This window comes from Pyrus communis, chromosome 9, assembly GCF_041283825.1.
Source record: "Pyrus communis isolate YQ-2024b chromosome 9, ASM4128382v1, whole genome shotgun sequence".
In the NCBI taxonomy this organism is placed as follows: Eukaryota; Viridiplantae; Streptophyta; class Magnoliopsida; order Rosales; family Rosaceae; genus Pyrus; species Pyrus communis.
Genome location: NC_142573.1, coordinates 25248518 through 25264721, shown reverse-complemented (window position 1 = coordinate 25264721; position 16204 = coordinate 25248518). Strand labels below are relative to the sequence as shown.

General features: G+C 38.7%; 1 protein-coding gene across 1 annotated transcript; it reads left to right on the top strand.

The window, feature by feature from the left end:
- The first annotated feature begins 202 nt into the window (after positions 1-202).
- LOC148694465 (uncharacterized) lies at positions 203-1421 on the top strand. The gene is made up of 2 exons (XM_088700484.1): positions 203-571; positions 1071-1421. The coding sequence occupies exons 1-2, from the start codon at positions 451-453 to the stop codon at positions 1346-1348; spliced, it is 399 nt and encodes a 132-aa protein (XP_088556610.1). The 5' UTR covers positions 203-450; the 3' UTR covers positions 1349-1421.
- The last annotated feature ends 14783 nt before the right edge of the window (positions 1422-16204 follow it).

Below are 16204 nucleotides of genomic sequence, written 5' to 3'. Positions count from 1 at the left end.
CCAAGTCTATATGCAAAATATATATATATATATATGTATGTATATACACGACCAAAGCTGGCGTTTTAGAATATCTCCACTTTCTCATTCTATACATTGCATCTTCTGGGTAGAGAAGCCAGCTAATATTAGTGAAGAATTAAACGCATTTCCTAAATCACAGAACTCATCGAAAGTGATCTCCGAAGAAAGAGAGAATCGGGCAACCATTCTCCAAAGAGTGAAAACGCATCTCCTAAATCACAAAACTCTTTGGAGACCGATCTCCAAATAAAGTGAGTAAAGGGCGATCAATCTCCGAAGAGTGAAAGGGAGATTAGGGACCTTTTTTTTCTTGTATTCAAGGGAGATCGGGGACCCTTTTTTCCTTGTATTCCTTTTTTGTTGTTCTTATAATATTTGTTTGTATTCATATGACACATCATGAGATGGTAGGTAAATAGAAGCAGCATGGCGAAGCCTTTTTCTCGACCTTCTCTGTGCAATCTTGTACAGCCATCTACAATCAAGAGCCGCTGTAGTACTCGTCTTCATATGACCATGCAAGTAAAAGCTCAGAGCTTAGATGAAGGTAAACTTTCAAATTCTCGATCCCCAGTTTTGTTAATGATTCGGGATACATACGTGCGCAGGACGAACTTTCATTGCCTTAATTCAGTTTCATATTTTCCAGTTTCCTTCCGGAATATACTGTCAAGTAGTTTTAGCAATAGTCTACACAAGAACACACAAATCAAAGTATTCCTTTATTGTTTATAATTTATTATTTAGTTTTTGACGAATGCACAGCGTATACATATAATTAGTTCCAATAGGACAACTTGGTTTGATACCATGAAGAAGTTGAAGCTCATCAATTCAATTGGCAACATAAGGAGTAGTCTATCTTACTTATAAACACATGTAAAGTCCTTTCTTTCCCCGATAGGATTTACTCTTAACAGAATACATAGTTTCCAGTAATGCATATGAACATATTATAGTGGTACACTTGTAACTAGCTTCCAATTATATATTCAAAAACGTGAGCTTGCACGTGTTATATGTTTCATTCTTGCTATTATCTGCAGGTAGATCAAGGAATATTGTGGATTCAAATTTGAGCGTTTTAAGAGAGAAGATGGCAGTCGTTAAGATGAGGGAGAGACTTGAGAAATATTGCTGCAAACACCAACAAAATGGTTGGAATTATTCACCGGGATATAATTACAAATTCAGAAGAGCAAGAGAGGTATCGACGTTCTTTGAGCTCATACGTTTGGTGGGCGTGACTCTTGGTTTTACTTGTTTTACTGCTACATTCTTCCTTGTCCTTGTATCAATCTTGGTTCGTTTGAATCAATGGTAATCCTATATGTATGGATGAACGTCTGTCTTTATAATAAAAAAAAAAAAGTGTAAATCTCTTTCCCTCCCTTTAACGGGTAGACAACTTATTTATTTGTCATACAAAAATTATCGTTCATGAAAACTTGAACTTTTAAGAAAGCAGAGACTCAATGTTGCTAAACGAACTTAAACTTTTAAGAAAGCAAAGACTCAGTGTTGCTTAACTAAGTGACTATTGACTTGGGTAACCAGTTGAAGTTTATTTAAAAAAAAAAAAAAAATTAATACTAGGGAGACCCAAGGTTCTAAAAGACGCTAGGCGTTAGTCGGGTGGTGGAGGCGTTAGTCGGGTGGTGGAGGCGTTAGTCGGGTGGTGGACTAGGGCCTAGCGCCTAGGCAGCTAGGCAAGGTCTAGGTGACCGCTTAGGCAAACTAGTCGAATTTAAGTAAATCTATTATATTTCATCTAAATAAGTGTCTATTTATACTTAAAATATATATAATTTCATCATAAACTAGAAAATAGAATGACATACATATTATGAAATATTGGAACATAATGAAAACATAGGGAACAAGTATATAATGTGTGTTCATTTAAGTATTCAACAAGTCTCTTGCATTTTATTGAAAAAAATAAAATGCAAAATGAAAGTTATCTATTTTTTGCCTGAGTGAGTCGCAACCTAGGCGAGTCTGGGCAGGCTAGGTGGGTGTTTAAGCGGTCTAGGTACCTGATGAGTCAATATTATATTATATATTTCATCATATTCTTAGTATAATTTGGTAATTATTTTGGTAGAATTTTGATACTTTGCTTTATATTCTCAATATAGGACATTCGACTTCCTCTAGAGCAAAACATGATCAAACGGACGAATTTTATAGTGATTCAAATTGAAGGACGTTCGTGTGTCTCTTGGCTTGTTCGTATCAAAATTTGGGATTTTTCTACCAAACGGTTATTTTCTGGTGATTAAATAAAGGAGCAATGCGCATTGTTGGAAAGTGACATTTCTGGGCTTAAACTGCGTTTTTGGAGCCCAATATGACCTCAGATGGGTTCATGGCTTTTTGGAGAAGTGTTCAGAATAGTTCAAGCTTTAAATCCAGCCATTTTGGGCCAGTTTTGAAGCAGATTTGGGTTCAAAACGTGGTTGTGCAGATTTTTAGGCGAATTTACCAAGTCAATTTAGGATTATGTTTCTTATTTTATTTCAAGTTTTTAGGTTTCCTAGTCTTATTCTAAGACCTTTTACTAGGAGGATTTTATTTAGAGTAGTATAAATAAGCCTTTTGGTAAGTCCTAGGGTTTTCTCTTCTACATGTGCAACTTTTGGGAGAAGATTTTGGCTAGAGCTTAGAGATTTCAAGACTTATACTTTCAGGTGTTTTCATTCTTTTTCTAGTTTAATATAATTATGTTGATTTTAATTATGAATATACGTAACTAATCATTTTTGCTAGGGTGAGGCCATGATCCTTAGCAAGAATATGTAGTTTCCTTTTAATTTTCTTATGAATTTATGCATGCAAATTTTGGATTGTTAATCACTGTGCTTTAAACTACTATTTGCCTTAGTGATTCGCGACCATTAGGATATTTAGATAAGTAATTTGGTGCAATTTTGTCGGAGGGCTGTCCCTAAAATTGAATAAGGCTTCTTGTAGTTAATATGTGTAACCTCTTACAATGAACGACACGTTTTAAGGGTTATATGGTTTTTCAAAGGGTTTTCATATAACTTAATGAGTCTTGCATGTTCACATTCGATCTGGACACCACAGATGGGTTGCATGTTAGATATACGTTCTATGTTGAAGGTTCCAAATAGGATATACTCTAGGAAAACCTAACCTTCAAAATATGAATGTATGGTTCATAAATAATTTAGAAGAGCTACATAGGATTGTTAGGGTGACGGCGGAACCCTAATACTTTATCACTTTGAATTCTAAAAATTGTTTCCTTTATCTTTCTTTAAAGTTGTGGTTTTTAAGTAATCTTTTTAATTAAATTCGTTTTTCTTAATTTAGGTCATTAATCACCTATTCCAAAATCTTTGTTTTAATTAATTAGTTGAGAATTGATTTCGCTTTGATCTTTTTAAATTAATCATTGTGGAGAATGACCTTGCTTGAGCCAATTATACTACAATAACCTTGTTTCTCTTGCAAGAATTTAGGTGTTTTTAAACCTTTTGTGCAGGTGGTAAAAATCCTATCAAGAAATTGGCGCCGCCTAGAGCCTAGGCATTAATTGGGGCAGTGGCCAGCCGCCTAGCGCCTACGCAAGGCATCGGCAACACTAGGGGGGATTTTTAAAACAGTGGGGAGACCACAAATTTATATCATATTTAGGGTACTACATCATGCGACAAGTGATGCACACAATGAACATCTAATGAGATAAATTCATTAATGGGTGTGTCATGTATACATCACTTGGCAATGGTACACAAATAGTATAAAATACAGTCTCCCAAACAAGAGCAATTAAATTAAAACTTACTAATTTAATTTAATTAGTATAGCTTGCTTTTAGAAGAAAAACAAGCTAAAAAATGTCTTTAGGAATACTAAATGATATTTTATTTAGAAATTTTATTCGAACCATGTTTTGTATTTTTGGGCTCAACTTACTTTCTACACTCTAATTCTATGTGATTTATCGATCTATCAATATCTCTTTATAACCAATAAAGTAGAACATTTATATAGTAATACTCTATAAAGTAATAACTTAATCATAGTCATAAGAAATTATAGTCCGAACTTGGGCCAATTGTATACGGGACTGGATCCGTGGGACTACTTTTTTACTCAACTTTTGATACACATTTTTATGGGGTCTACTCCCGGATTGTATTTCAACAATCCAACCATCGATCTTTTAGAACATCTTTCATAGATCATCCTTGCAAAAAATTAGACAAATCCAAAACCATTAAGACATTCATTTGTAGTGGAAAGAAATTGACGAATACAGTTTTACAAAGAAACCCTAAACCATTAGTCCAACGGTAATATGGCTTTGTACTTTGAATTTAACAAAATCAAGACCTTATCTTCATCCTTGACATATTCATCAAAATTTAAGAAATCAGCAATTAATTTGTTAAATGAATCGAGGTGTGCATTCATTTTCGTACCTTCTTTGTACTAGAATTGGTACAACTGCTTTTTCAAATGGAGGCGATTTTCAATGCTCCTTGTCATGTACTTGTGCTCCAATTTCTGCCATAGCAACTTAGCTGACATTTCTCACATGACAAAATACTTTTGAGGTTTTGCAAGACATAAGCGAATCATAGAGCAAGCCATTTGATTTAACTTATTCCACTCAGCTTCTTCCATATCCTCCAACTTGTCTTCTAACGTTAGATCCAAATCTTGTTGAGCCAACACATCTTTAACTTCACATTGCCACATGCTAAAGTTATTTGTTCCATCGAACTTTTCAACTTCAAACTTTGCATTTTGAACTGTCGTCTTTGCCAAATGTGAAGCCTGTGATTCCGACAAAGGATGCGCACCTCCCGATTCATATTGATCACGCTCTTCGTCAAGCAGGTTTCAAATACAAACTTTGATACAGATGACCCTAGTGGCTCTGATACCAATCGTTGTGCTAAAGCACCAAATGGAACAAATAAAATGAAAGAAATAACTCTCAATTTATTAACTGATTGAGATAACAAATGAACAAAGAGAATTTCAGAAATTGGCTCGCCCAAAGTTTTTCTACGTGAGCTCCTTTTATTACAAAACAAATGGTTTCCCTTCTAATATGTAAAGCCATAAACAAGTTCGTGATGGAGAGAAAAACAAGGATAACCAATACAAAGTAATTGATCAAGGTTTATATCGAGTCACATGTCAACATATTTCACAAGATCAATCAATTATACAAAGAGCTACGTATATTTATAATGATGTTGGAAATTATATATTATAATATGAAATGTTGTTATATAATTTTAATAATTGAATGAAAAATAGTGTTAATCGAATTTCTTAGAAAGGCTATGTTATTTAGGTACATTCTCTTGCTAAATGATGTCTACTTAATGAAAAGTTACATCCCTTCAATAAGCAGTACTTGGGTTCTATATAAACCCATGAAACCATTGGCATTAAGGAGTAGGAAATTAGAGTTAATTCTTATCCTTGATAAATAGGATTTCCCCACTCTATTTCTCTTATTATTGTTCGTCAAACTCCAAGTCATGTTTTGAGCATACGGAATATAAGTTTGATAAAGTCTGAAGATTGCGATGCTTAGACTTCAAATTATAGATTGTTGAATCTTGGAAGATGGATGTCTACCAAACTATAAGCACAAGGGTAAGGGCGAAATTCTGTCTTTAGGTCATTGCATTTATGCAAGCCTCAATCTCCAAGTTTGTTAGTTTTTCTTTCTCCCTAGTTGTTTATATTAATCTCATACATAATTGATGTTATGATTTTTTTTTATTTTTTATGATTATTATCTTTGGAATTCTTGTATTGTTTTCAAATTTTCTAATATTGCTCTAATAATTGAATCTAAGTAAGTTGGACTATGAATGAATTTGACCTACTCAACTAATAATATGTTCTTCTCGCTCACATACACACATTTCAGTTCCTTAAAACTAACCTTATCACAATACACAATTTTCATTTTCATTTTCATCCTGTTTATGGTTTTGCTCTTATACGAACTAATTGACTGTTTCTTACTGTAATATGTAATTTTGGTTATAAATTAGGGTTTAGTTATTGTAAAAGGAGTGGAGTTGGAAGGGTGCACTGATAAATTTTGATTTTAATTGCATATTTTCCTTTGAAGTAATTGTATCATATAGAGTAGAAAGACAACTTACATCCAAATTTTAAGTTGGGTATGGATTTGAATAAAATTTTCCTATTTCATTTTCTCCATAGCATTTATCTAGGCGTACATTAGGTCTTACATGTGTGTATTAGAAAAGACACGCGTTAAGTTTACAAGAAATTCAACTGTACGAATCTTGAGTATCTACATTTAGAAGTTGTGCAATTACCTGCATTTCAACGTGAATTATGATGATCATGCATCTTTAATGTGCCTATCAATTATGAAGAAGAAACTGCTCAAGAAGAGTGTGAAGAGGAAGCTGCTCAAGAAGATGACATACCCTTGGTTCTCAAGATCCTCCTCAGCCACTTAAGCTAGATAGGAAAGGGCATGGCACTTTGAAATGTACTATAGGCAAGCAGGAAGACCATAATACAATGACCCATTATAGACATCTTCCTCAAAGGACAAACATGTAACATTTTGTACTTTCATTAGTGTTTTTTTTTTTTTTTTTTTAATTTGCACTTATCCGAAATGTTTTAATCCTTTTAATTGGTTTGTAGGCATCCAAATCTGCACACAAAAGATAGTCAACATCAACAAATCCACCAGAAGCTGCACCTAGAAAGAGAACAAAGAAATCAAGGGTAATAACCTCATCATCTCCTTTTGAATATGTTAAAACATACCCTTAGTTTACGTCTTATTGTTGTAATCAATATTAGATTTAGGCATCACATCCAAGCACATCATCTGCAAATCTAGGAGCTGAATCATCCAGAGGAACCATGTAGCGAAAGATGAGGCAAACCAATTCCTTGGGCATCTGGAAATAGTTTTTTTTTTTTTTTTTTTCATAAATAGTTGTATTTTGTAAAGTTAGAATTGAATTCTAATGTTGGAAGCATAGTGAATTGCTGATGTAGGAACTGTCTTTTGTAGTAGTTGTATTTTGGGTTGTTGGTGCTGGATGGATTTTAGTAGGCTTTTTGAACCTTGCAATGGTGCATTTATGGATAATTTGGCAGGTTTTCTGCATTTTCAATGATAGTTCATATTTTAGTCCTTGGAAATGTTTTGGGTAGTTAATGTTTGATGTTTTTACTAGTTCATGTTGTGGTTAGATCATGTTTATTTATATAGATTTTTTTTCAATTTTGTGGTGAAGGCTGAAATTTTGGCTTCTGGCTTCTAGCTTCCTTTCTGCAATTTATAGGTTCAAAATTTAGGGAAAGGATCCTCTCCGGACCCAATCCCACTAGATCCTTCTTCTTTAAAGGCCAAGTCGGTGTTGTGCTTCCCCGGAGTCGGCATCATGGCCTTGCCAGAGCTAGTTATTGACAAACAAAAAAAGAGTTAAGAAGAAGACTCAAAATGGAAGAAGAAAGGATTATTGAAGAAGAATTGAACGAGATGAGGAAGCAGAGGAACAAATGCAGAGAAAAAGAAGAAGAAGAAGGATCTGGACGGATTAGGTCTAGAGAGGATCCTCTCCCCAAAATTTCATGGGAAATACCCAGAAATAGGACAATTTCTTAATCTTGGGATAGAAATAAGACATTTCGACTATGCACACAACATGCAAATGTCATGCACAACAATCGGACATAAATATGATTTTCCCTACACCTTAAAATGACCAAATTGTCATCCCATATAAATGGGTTATCCAGAAATTTCATCCCTCATTTCTCATTTTGTAGAGAGAGAAACATAGAGGAAAGAGAAAAAATCTCTCTTGCCCAATTCCAGTTCGAAAAACCCTAACCCACCCATCTTCTTCATCCAAGGGCTTTCCCTCTAACCCACTCATCTTCTTCATCCAAGCTCTCTCTCTCTCTCTCTCTCTCTCTCTCTCTCTCTCTAACCCACCCATCTTCTTCGATTTTTACCTTTTCATTTGTAGGTTTTGTGAACTGAGTTCGCTTAATTTTGCTTTTTAATTGATGGATTTTTGGAGTTGAAGTGATTGGCTTGGTGTTTCTTGGAGGAAACCCAAATCCTTCATTTTTTTTATTTTTTATTTTTATCATTTCTCTGATTTATATGTGGGTTTTCATTTCTTCTGTCTTCTCCCTCCATCTGCTCCCTCTCTCGATTCAAATTTACAAGCACTAAAATAGGGTTTGGCTTTTGTTGCAATTAAATGAAAAAACATATTAAAGGTCAAATGCCTTTTGGAGAAGAGATAAATTTGAGAGAAAAGAGAGAAATCAAATTGGAAACAAAGAAGAGAGAAAGATATGGACGAAATTGTTTCACGTACTCGTTCGCTCTCTTCATATTAAGCTTGCTCATACACTGTATGTACACGACATGCACCTGTTATGTTCATAGATTTAAGCTCAACCCAAAAATCCATAGCTCATAGCTCTCTCTTTGAAATCAGAAAAATGACGCAATCAGGTAAATAACCCTAAATTTCATATGAAGAATCAAAGATTCATTAATTTGAATTTGGTATCAAATTTGATTGGGTTGAAATATTTCAAGGATTTGAAAATTGCAATTTGAATTGGCACGAAAGAACCCAAATGAATCAAAGGAAATTGTTTCACAAACTCGTTCGCTTTTTTCGTATTTGCAAGGCCTACGTCTAAATCAAAGGAAAAAGTAGTAAACTACATTAATGCGAAGAGTACCAAACCACATGCACATGATATGCACATAACGGGAGAAACTTTAACAGCAACATATTGGTATAGTGGATACAATTAAAACATAATTTTTACATATATAAGGTTACAGTGACAATTTGAAAAGTCTCGTTACGTATATCAACCACCCCTTAACCGTGCACGTGGAAAACATAATACTCGTTGTCGTTATTTCATTAACACGCATGATCAGGATGTTGTCGAGTGGGCTAAGGAGGCCGAAATGACGTTGACGGCTCAGCTTCACTCGGCTGTTGAAAAGATCGAGAGGCTCAAATATGAATTTGTCATTTTGAAAGGGTTTGATGTCTTTACCCCCACTTCTGTGCAACTGAAGACCGCTCATCAGAAACTCATCCACTTGAAGGTTAAGCATAGTGCAACTCAGGCGATGTTGGAAGCTGCAAAGAAGGAAGTCAGCCGTGTTACACTAGTGGCCAAGGACCTTGAGTGTGTCAATTCGAAGCTACGAGGAGCTTGTCTTCATGCATGCTGAAATGTCTAGTTCAAGGATGTTGCCAGTAAGCCTGAGTCCAAGGAAATGGATCTGCAAGGTACGCTATCTGCTAGCGAGAACCTGAAAAAATGAACTGGGTAAGCTACAGAAGGCTCACACGAGGCTTGTTGAGGAGAATGTGCAGCTGAATAATGAGAAAGTTAGTCACGAAGTGGCGCTTGTTTTTTGTCAGGCCGATTTCTACAAGCTTGGCTATGTAGACCTTCTTCAAGGTAGGCCATCGGATTACGAGTTTTCCAAGAAGGACTTCGAGACTTTCTCCATTTCTCTAGTTGATCTGCTTGACTTCTTATTTCAAGCTGCCTTTGGTGAAGCAGCTAAGGGTCAGGCAGCCCAGGTAGGGGTGGCTGAGGATGAGCTGATGGAAGCTTTGGCTGCTAAGAACAGTGTGACTGTTGAAGGCGTGGCAGTCAATGAACCAGTGGTTGCGCAGGCTGCCAATGAGTAGTCTTTTTGCTTAGACTTAGGAATTTTTTTTCTTTTCCTTTTCGTTTTGCTTTATTTGGACTGTGTTGGCCTTCGAGCTGGTTTATCAATTTGCTAGAAATTTAATAAACAACTTTCATTGCTTTGCTTCATCCTTCTATTTAACTATGTCTTTTACAAAACTTTACCATAGGACAAGCGGCTGAGTGAGATGCTTCAATAAAGCAGTCAATCAGGCGTCGTCACTTAGGGTTTAGTTTCGGCTTTGTTGCTCAAGAAGCTTTACCTGCAAGAGGAAAAAATGCAGGATTTCTAACTTATAGAGCTGGCGGCCGAACTCGTAGCCTCAGAAAGAAGCAGGCGAGTTCGCATAGCTATTATAGTCATGAATCTCAACTTTAGAGGATTCATAAGCCTTGGCCCTCCCAGGGCACAAATTGAGAAATTTTTAACTTATAGAGCCGGCGACCGGACACATACTTTTCGTAGAAAGCAGAAGAATCCACGTAGCTGCTATAGTCATATATTTCATCTTTAGATGTTGCATGAGCCTTGGCCTTCCTGGGGCATAAATTGTGAAATTTTTAACTTATAGAGTCGACAGCCAGACACGTGCTTCTCGTAGAAAGCAGAGGAATCCGCGTAGCTGCTATAGTCGTACATTTTTGGCTATAGTGGCCGCACGAGCTTTGGCCCCCCCGGGGCATAAATTGTAAAATTTTTAACTTATAGAGTCGGCGGCCGAACATGTGCTTTTCGTAGAAAGCAAAGAAATCTGCGTATCTGTTATAGTCGTACATTTCGGCTTTAGCGATTGCATGAGCCTTGGCCTGTCCGGGGCATAAATTGCGAAATTTTTAACTTATAGAGTTGGCGGCTGGACACGTGTTTCTTGCAGAAAACAGAGGAATCCACATAGCTGTTATAGTCATACATTTCGGCTTTAGCGGCTGCATAAGCCTTGGCCATTCTGGGGCATAAATTACGAAATTTTTAATGTATATAATCAGGCGGCCGAACACATGCTTCTCGTAGAAAACAAAGGAATATGCGTAGTTGTTATAGTTGTACATTTCGACATTAATATGGTTGTCCATTTCGACTTTAATTCTAGCAATACTTAAATCGTAGACCATCGGCAAAATCGTTGTTTTTAATATGGTTGGAACATTGCTTGCTGCTCTCGTATTTTCTCAAGGTATCGAGCCATCATTGGATGTTTTGCTACGTACTCACCTGAGGTTTGGTTGGTGATCAGCTGGAATTGGAATAGATTGTGAGCTTATTCACTGCTAGGTCTTTCGCTAATTGAAAACCTGCTAGTAGGGTTTCATACTCCGCTTCGTTATTTGACACCTTGAAGCTTAGAGTGATCGCCTGCTCGGCATCTAACCGTCTAGGGTAGTAAAAACTAGGCCTGCTCTCGATCCTGGGTAGTTGGATGATTCGTCGACTTACAAATGCCAAAAATCTCCTGCAGGTGGGGCTGGTGGGGTTACAACATGCTAGGGCACTTTTAGGCTGAGTTGTTGCATCTTTCAGGCTTGCGATGAATTCTGCTACGAAGTCCATCAATGTCTGGACCTTCATCGTCGTCGGGGTTGGTACGCTAAGCAGTATTGGCCAAGTTCCAACGCCCACTTCATTACTCATTAAGAAGCATCTAGACTATGAAAAACTGATCGTGTGGATATTAGGTCATGACAATGACCAGATGTCCTTGAAAGTAGGGTCTGAGCTTCCAAGCTACAACAACTAGCGCCAAAATTAGTTTTTCAATCTTCGGGTATCTGGTTTCCTCATCAATGAGAGCTTTAGATGTATAGAATACAGGCAGTTGAGCCATCAACTTTTCTAGTATGAGTGCAGAGCTTATTGCTACTTCAGATATCGTCATATAGATGCAAAGGTCATCCGCTGCTTTTGGCTTAGGTAGTAAGGGAGGTGATGTCAGGTACTTCTTCAAGTCTTGTAATGTTTTCTCGCACTTCGTCGTTCCATTTGTCTCGATATGCTTCCTGATTGCCTTGAAAAAAGCTTGCATCAGTTGGTAAGTCGCGAGTGGAATTGGTTAAGTGCAGCTGCTCGTCAGGTCAGACCTTGGATCTTCTTCAGAATGGTGGGGGACTTCATATTTAGGATTGTTTAGATCTTTGTTGGATGTACGTTTAAAGTGGTTTGATCGCTTCTTAGAGTCAAGGAAGATATGCTTATCGTCTTCTTCGGGTTTCCATCCTAATTCATCTACCACGGCATTGTCGACCTTGATGACATTTCTTGATCTATATACTGTAATTGCTATTTGGTGGAGGCAGAATCGTCTTTTTGCACTTCAACCGCTACTGTTGGGGTGAAAGACTTTTTCTTCAACTCCTTGAGAACTTATACAGTACATCAACGAGACATGGCCTTATCGTCTTTGATCTCTCAAAATGCTCTTCTCGGGATGAGAAATCGGATCTTCTAATACTTGATCAAAGTCACAACTCTAATCTTCACTAGCCAAGGTTGGCCCAATATCCCATAGTGAGGAGATGGATCGATGACGATCACGAAGGTCTACAATAAGATAATTTGAGGGCTGGTTACGTCGAGCATGATAGTGCCAATGGCAGTCGAGGTAAGTCCGTTGATTCCAATCAAGACCTAAGCTTTGTGTCTGATCATGATTTCCAGGCCCATCTTCTAGATGACTGACGGTTGTAGAATGTTGATTGAGCTGCCATTGTTTACCATAATTCTGTCAACGATGACGTGGGCCAATTGAACAGAAATCACTAAAGCGTCGTCATGGGGAAAATTTACTCCCTAAGCGTCCTGCTCGGTGAAACCAACAATTACTCCAGGTATAGCATCTATGACTTGAACCTAAAATACCAATCTTGCCTGGATTTTCGTCTTCTTGGAACTGTTGGTGACCCTTAGATGTTCGAATTCGGCAAAGATTTCGTTGATTTGGATCGTCTTGGCTAAGGGTTCGGCATTGGCGTCTGCTTCTCGCCTTAGCCAAGCAGCTGGCCTGTCGACATACTAGTTGCACTTGCGTTCCTTCACGAGTTTCTCAAAGTACTTCATTCATGTGGTGAAATCATTGGTTGTGTGGTCGGACCTCTGTGGAATGCATAGTATTTCGTTTGGTCCATCTTGGAGGTGTCCCTTTTCATGAGTTGCAACATTTTGAACCGCGGCTTGTCCTTAAGGTCGCAAATGATCTGGTTGATCGAGACTGAGAACTTGGTGTACGTCTTGGGTGTCGTGCCTCCTTTCGTCGGGGATTAATCCCTACATCTGCTTCCTGGCTTGTTTTTATCATTGAGCAATTTAACGTTTGCCTTCTTCTGAGTTAGCTCTACGCCTTTGCGCGGTTGCTCAGGCGGCTTCTGGAAGCGTTTGGCCTCATCTTAAAGGGAGTGCTTTTCTGCTAAAGCATAAGAGTCTGCCAGGATCAAGTTCTCGCTTATGATCAGTTCTCCGAAAAATGGGTGATCTGCTGAGAGCCCATTCCGGAAGGTTGAGTATGCAATGTTGTCATTGCATCCGACAATCTTCACCTTCTCCACCTTGAACCTCTTGACGTATGTGCAAAGTGACTCATTCAGGTCATTCTTCATGTTCAAAAGGTGGTCAGACTTTTTCTTGATCGAGCAGTAGGACGAATATTCCTTAGTGAAAACCAAGGAAAGTTCATTGAAGTTTTGAATTGATTATGGCGGTAGGGTGTGGAACCAGTCTTACGCCTCGCTTTAAAGCGTCGTGGCAAAGATTTTTCACATGTGAGCATCATTGCTACAGTAGAGGGTCATGGCGCTTTGGTAATGCATCAAGTATATGTCCGAATCTTTTTCTCATTTGAACAAGGTGAAATATGGCGGACTGAACTTCTGCTGTGACTTCGTCTGCTTGATCTCGTTTGTAAACAATGACCTGCTCATGTTGGCCATGTCTCTATGAAGGGCATCGTCGGTAGCAACAATGCGCTGGAATTCACGCAACTGTTCTACTACAAGCCTTTGTGCTTCCTCCTGGATTTGCGCCTGGTGGGGCAGTTGAGGCTTTAGCTACCCTCGGTGTTGACATGCCGATCCATATTGCTCTTCGGCATGTCATGCTCATCTATACCGTGATCGCGGTGCACATGGTTCATTTTGTGTTATTCGCCATCGTACTTAACGGTGGCTATCAATGGAACTTGAGCTGGACTGCTCTCATGTTCTCCTCGGTCCGCCATGTGGCTGCCTGCTCCGGTGCCTTGCAAGAAAATCTCCTTGTGGGCCTAATTTCGTGTGGATGCTTCGCCTGGAATGTCCTGAGTGCTCGTCAGAGTATGGACCTAACCTCGAATGCACATTGACTCATGAGCCGAGTCGAGAATGAACGTTTCTTAATAAGATGTTTTCTCAAGGACCTTCACAAGAATGCACACTACGTGAACGCATGGTTCGTGGCGGGCTGAACGGCTCTTTACCAGGATGTCGTTAGAATGAGTCACGTTTTTTTACCCTTATCCTGCTTTGGGACACCTCGTCCCCGGGGGGGGGGGGGGGAGGGGGGAAGGGCGCTGCATCTCGATGTGCTCTAGGAGTTGGTTCACCAAAGTGGTCTGCTGTGCGAATGCGCTAGTCAAATTGGCGACCTGCGGAGGTAGATGTTGCTCACCATTTAGATTGGAAGAGTCTGGATAATAAGCATCTCCATGTGTGGTGGAAATGTAATGGATGGCAGGTACGAAGCTTGAGCCCAGAGCAGGCATTCCTGCAGAAAAGTGGGGTGAAAATAACCCTAAGTCGATTGCGGGACTGGTGGTTGGAATTTGGATCGCTAGATGTGGCCTCAAGTTGAATTGGGACGCGGGCTAGGTCATCAAAGTTGGTTGCGAGGTGAGCCAACCCGACTTTATGGTTGGGCCATGCACGTGGGCGCGATAGGCTCGCGTGTGTGGCAGCTAACCTTGGGCATGTGCTACGCGTTGAGCCGGTGTTGGTTCCTCGTGTTAGGCCTGTACGGGATTGAGTCATCATGGCCGTTAGGCTGCCTTGCCATAGCCTGCTGGTTAGGGCCCATTGAGCTGCCTGGCTGGCAACAACTAAGCTTGCTGCTGGAGTGGGCTGGGCCTTCTGCCTAGGGTTTTGAGGGTTAGGGCATTGCAAGGGCAGCGATGCCGATACTTAGGTTATGGCCTGGTGGCCTTGTCGTGGCTGCTGGGTCCCAACAACGGTGGTGGTGCGGCTCCATGGCAGTAGGGCTTCTCCTGCCGTCACGTTGAGCCTCGAGGATCACCATCGTAGGGCTATGTCCTCGTCTTCATTCTCCGATCCAAATCCTTGTACGTACGGGGTTCTGTTCGTCATGGTTTCTAAATTTCCTACCATTGTATCATTTCTCCAAGGGTTGATCAAGAAACTTTTCTAGGAAAAATTAATTGATACGACGTGTGAGAAATTCAACGTAACAGAAAATTCAAGAAACAAATGCAAGAGGCTTATTCAAGTATTTGAATCAGCTCTCAATGAAAAGCACCAATTTGTCGATGCAAATTTCTGCTGTCTCTAGCTTTAACAAAAATGCACTTGCAAAATAATCTACACCTTTGATCAAGGACCTAAGCTTCACGAGGTGGGGGATGGGTTAGGCCAATGGATCTCCGATGCATAAGTTAGTTTCTCTGGGAAAAGTAAAGTGTTTATGGCTTTTTAGGGTAGCAAAAGGTTCTTAAATTTGGTAGAATATGAAGTATATATAGGGAGAGATGGCTGACCATAGTGTTAGGGTTTTACCTTACACATGACGGCATCCTATTGGCCAATGTTTATGGAGAGATATTCTCAAATATTAAATAGGAAATAATATCTTGAGATAATGGAGTAGTTATCCCTAATTGAATTAAATAGGGATTACTTAAATGGATTCTATCTTCAATTGGGAATGTATTAAATATAGGATTTTGTTAATTAATCATTATCTTTAATGCTTTGAATTTTCCTTGCCAAGGATAGGTGAGCTATGAGCAGTCGTATTCAGCTGTTGGGACCTTTAAGGGTGTGAGCTGCGCGTGAGAGTATCTGAGGAGCCTGCTCATTTATTGAGGGCAATCATGTATTTCTTGGGCAAAAGTTCACGTGTCGCCTCTAAAAATTTTGGGATTATTTTAGGCTCCACATCGATAATCAAGAATGTTGTTAAAAAACCAAAATTTTTAAGGGTAAAAGAATTACGAACGACCACCTTCTGATAGTTTACGTAACACTAGAAGTTTGAGAAAAACTAGTCTCGAAAGGAAAGGAAAGCAAAACATAAAATTCTAAAACTTCCAAAATAATTTTGAAACTTGAAAGATATTTTAGTTTAGTGTTTAGCTTACTAAACGATAATAAAACGCTAAAAACCTTCGTGAGACGAAAATAAACGTCAAAAACTTAAAATCATTAGCGACTCGCATAAACATTATGTTGT

Bases quoted from the DNA above. Each gene is read 5' to 3' on its own strand.
- LOC148694465 (XM_088700484.1), top strand. From the start codon at position 451: ATGGCGAAGCCTTTTTCTCGACCTTCTCTGTGCAATCTTGTACAGCCA. The intron at 572-1,070 runs GTAAACTTTCAA...TATTATCTGCAG, and splicing joins AGCTCAGAGCTTAGATGAAG to GTAGATCAAGGAATATTGTG.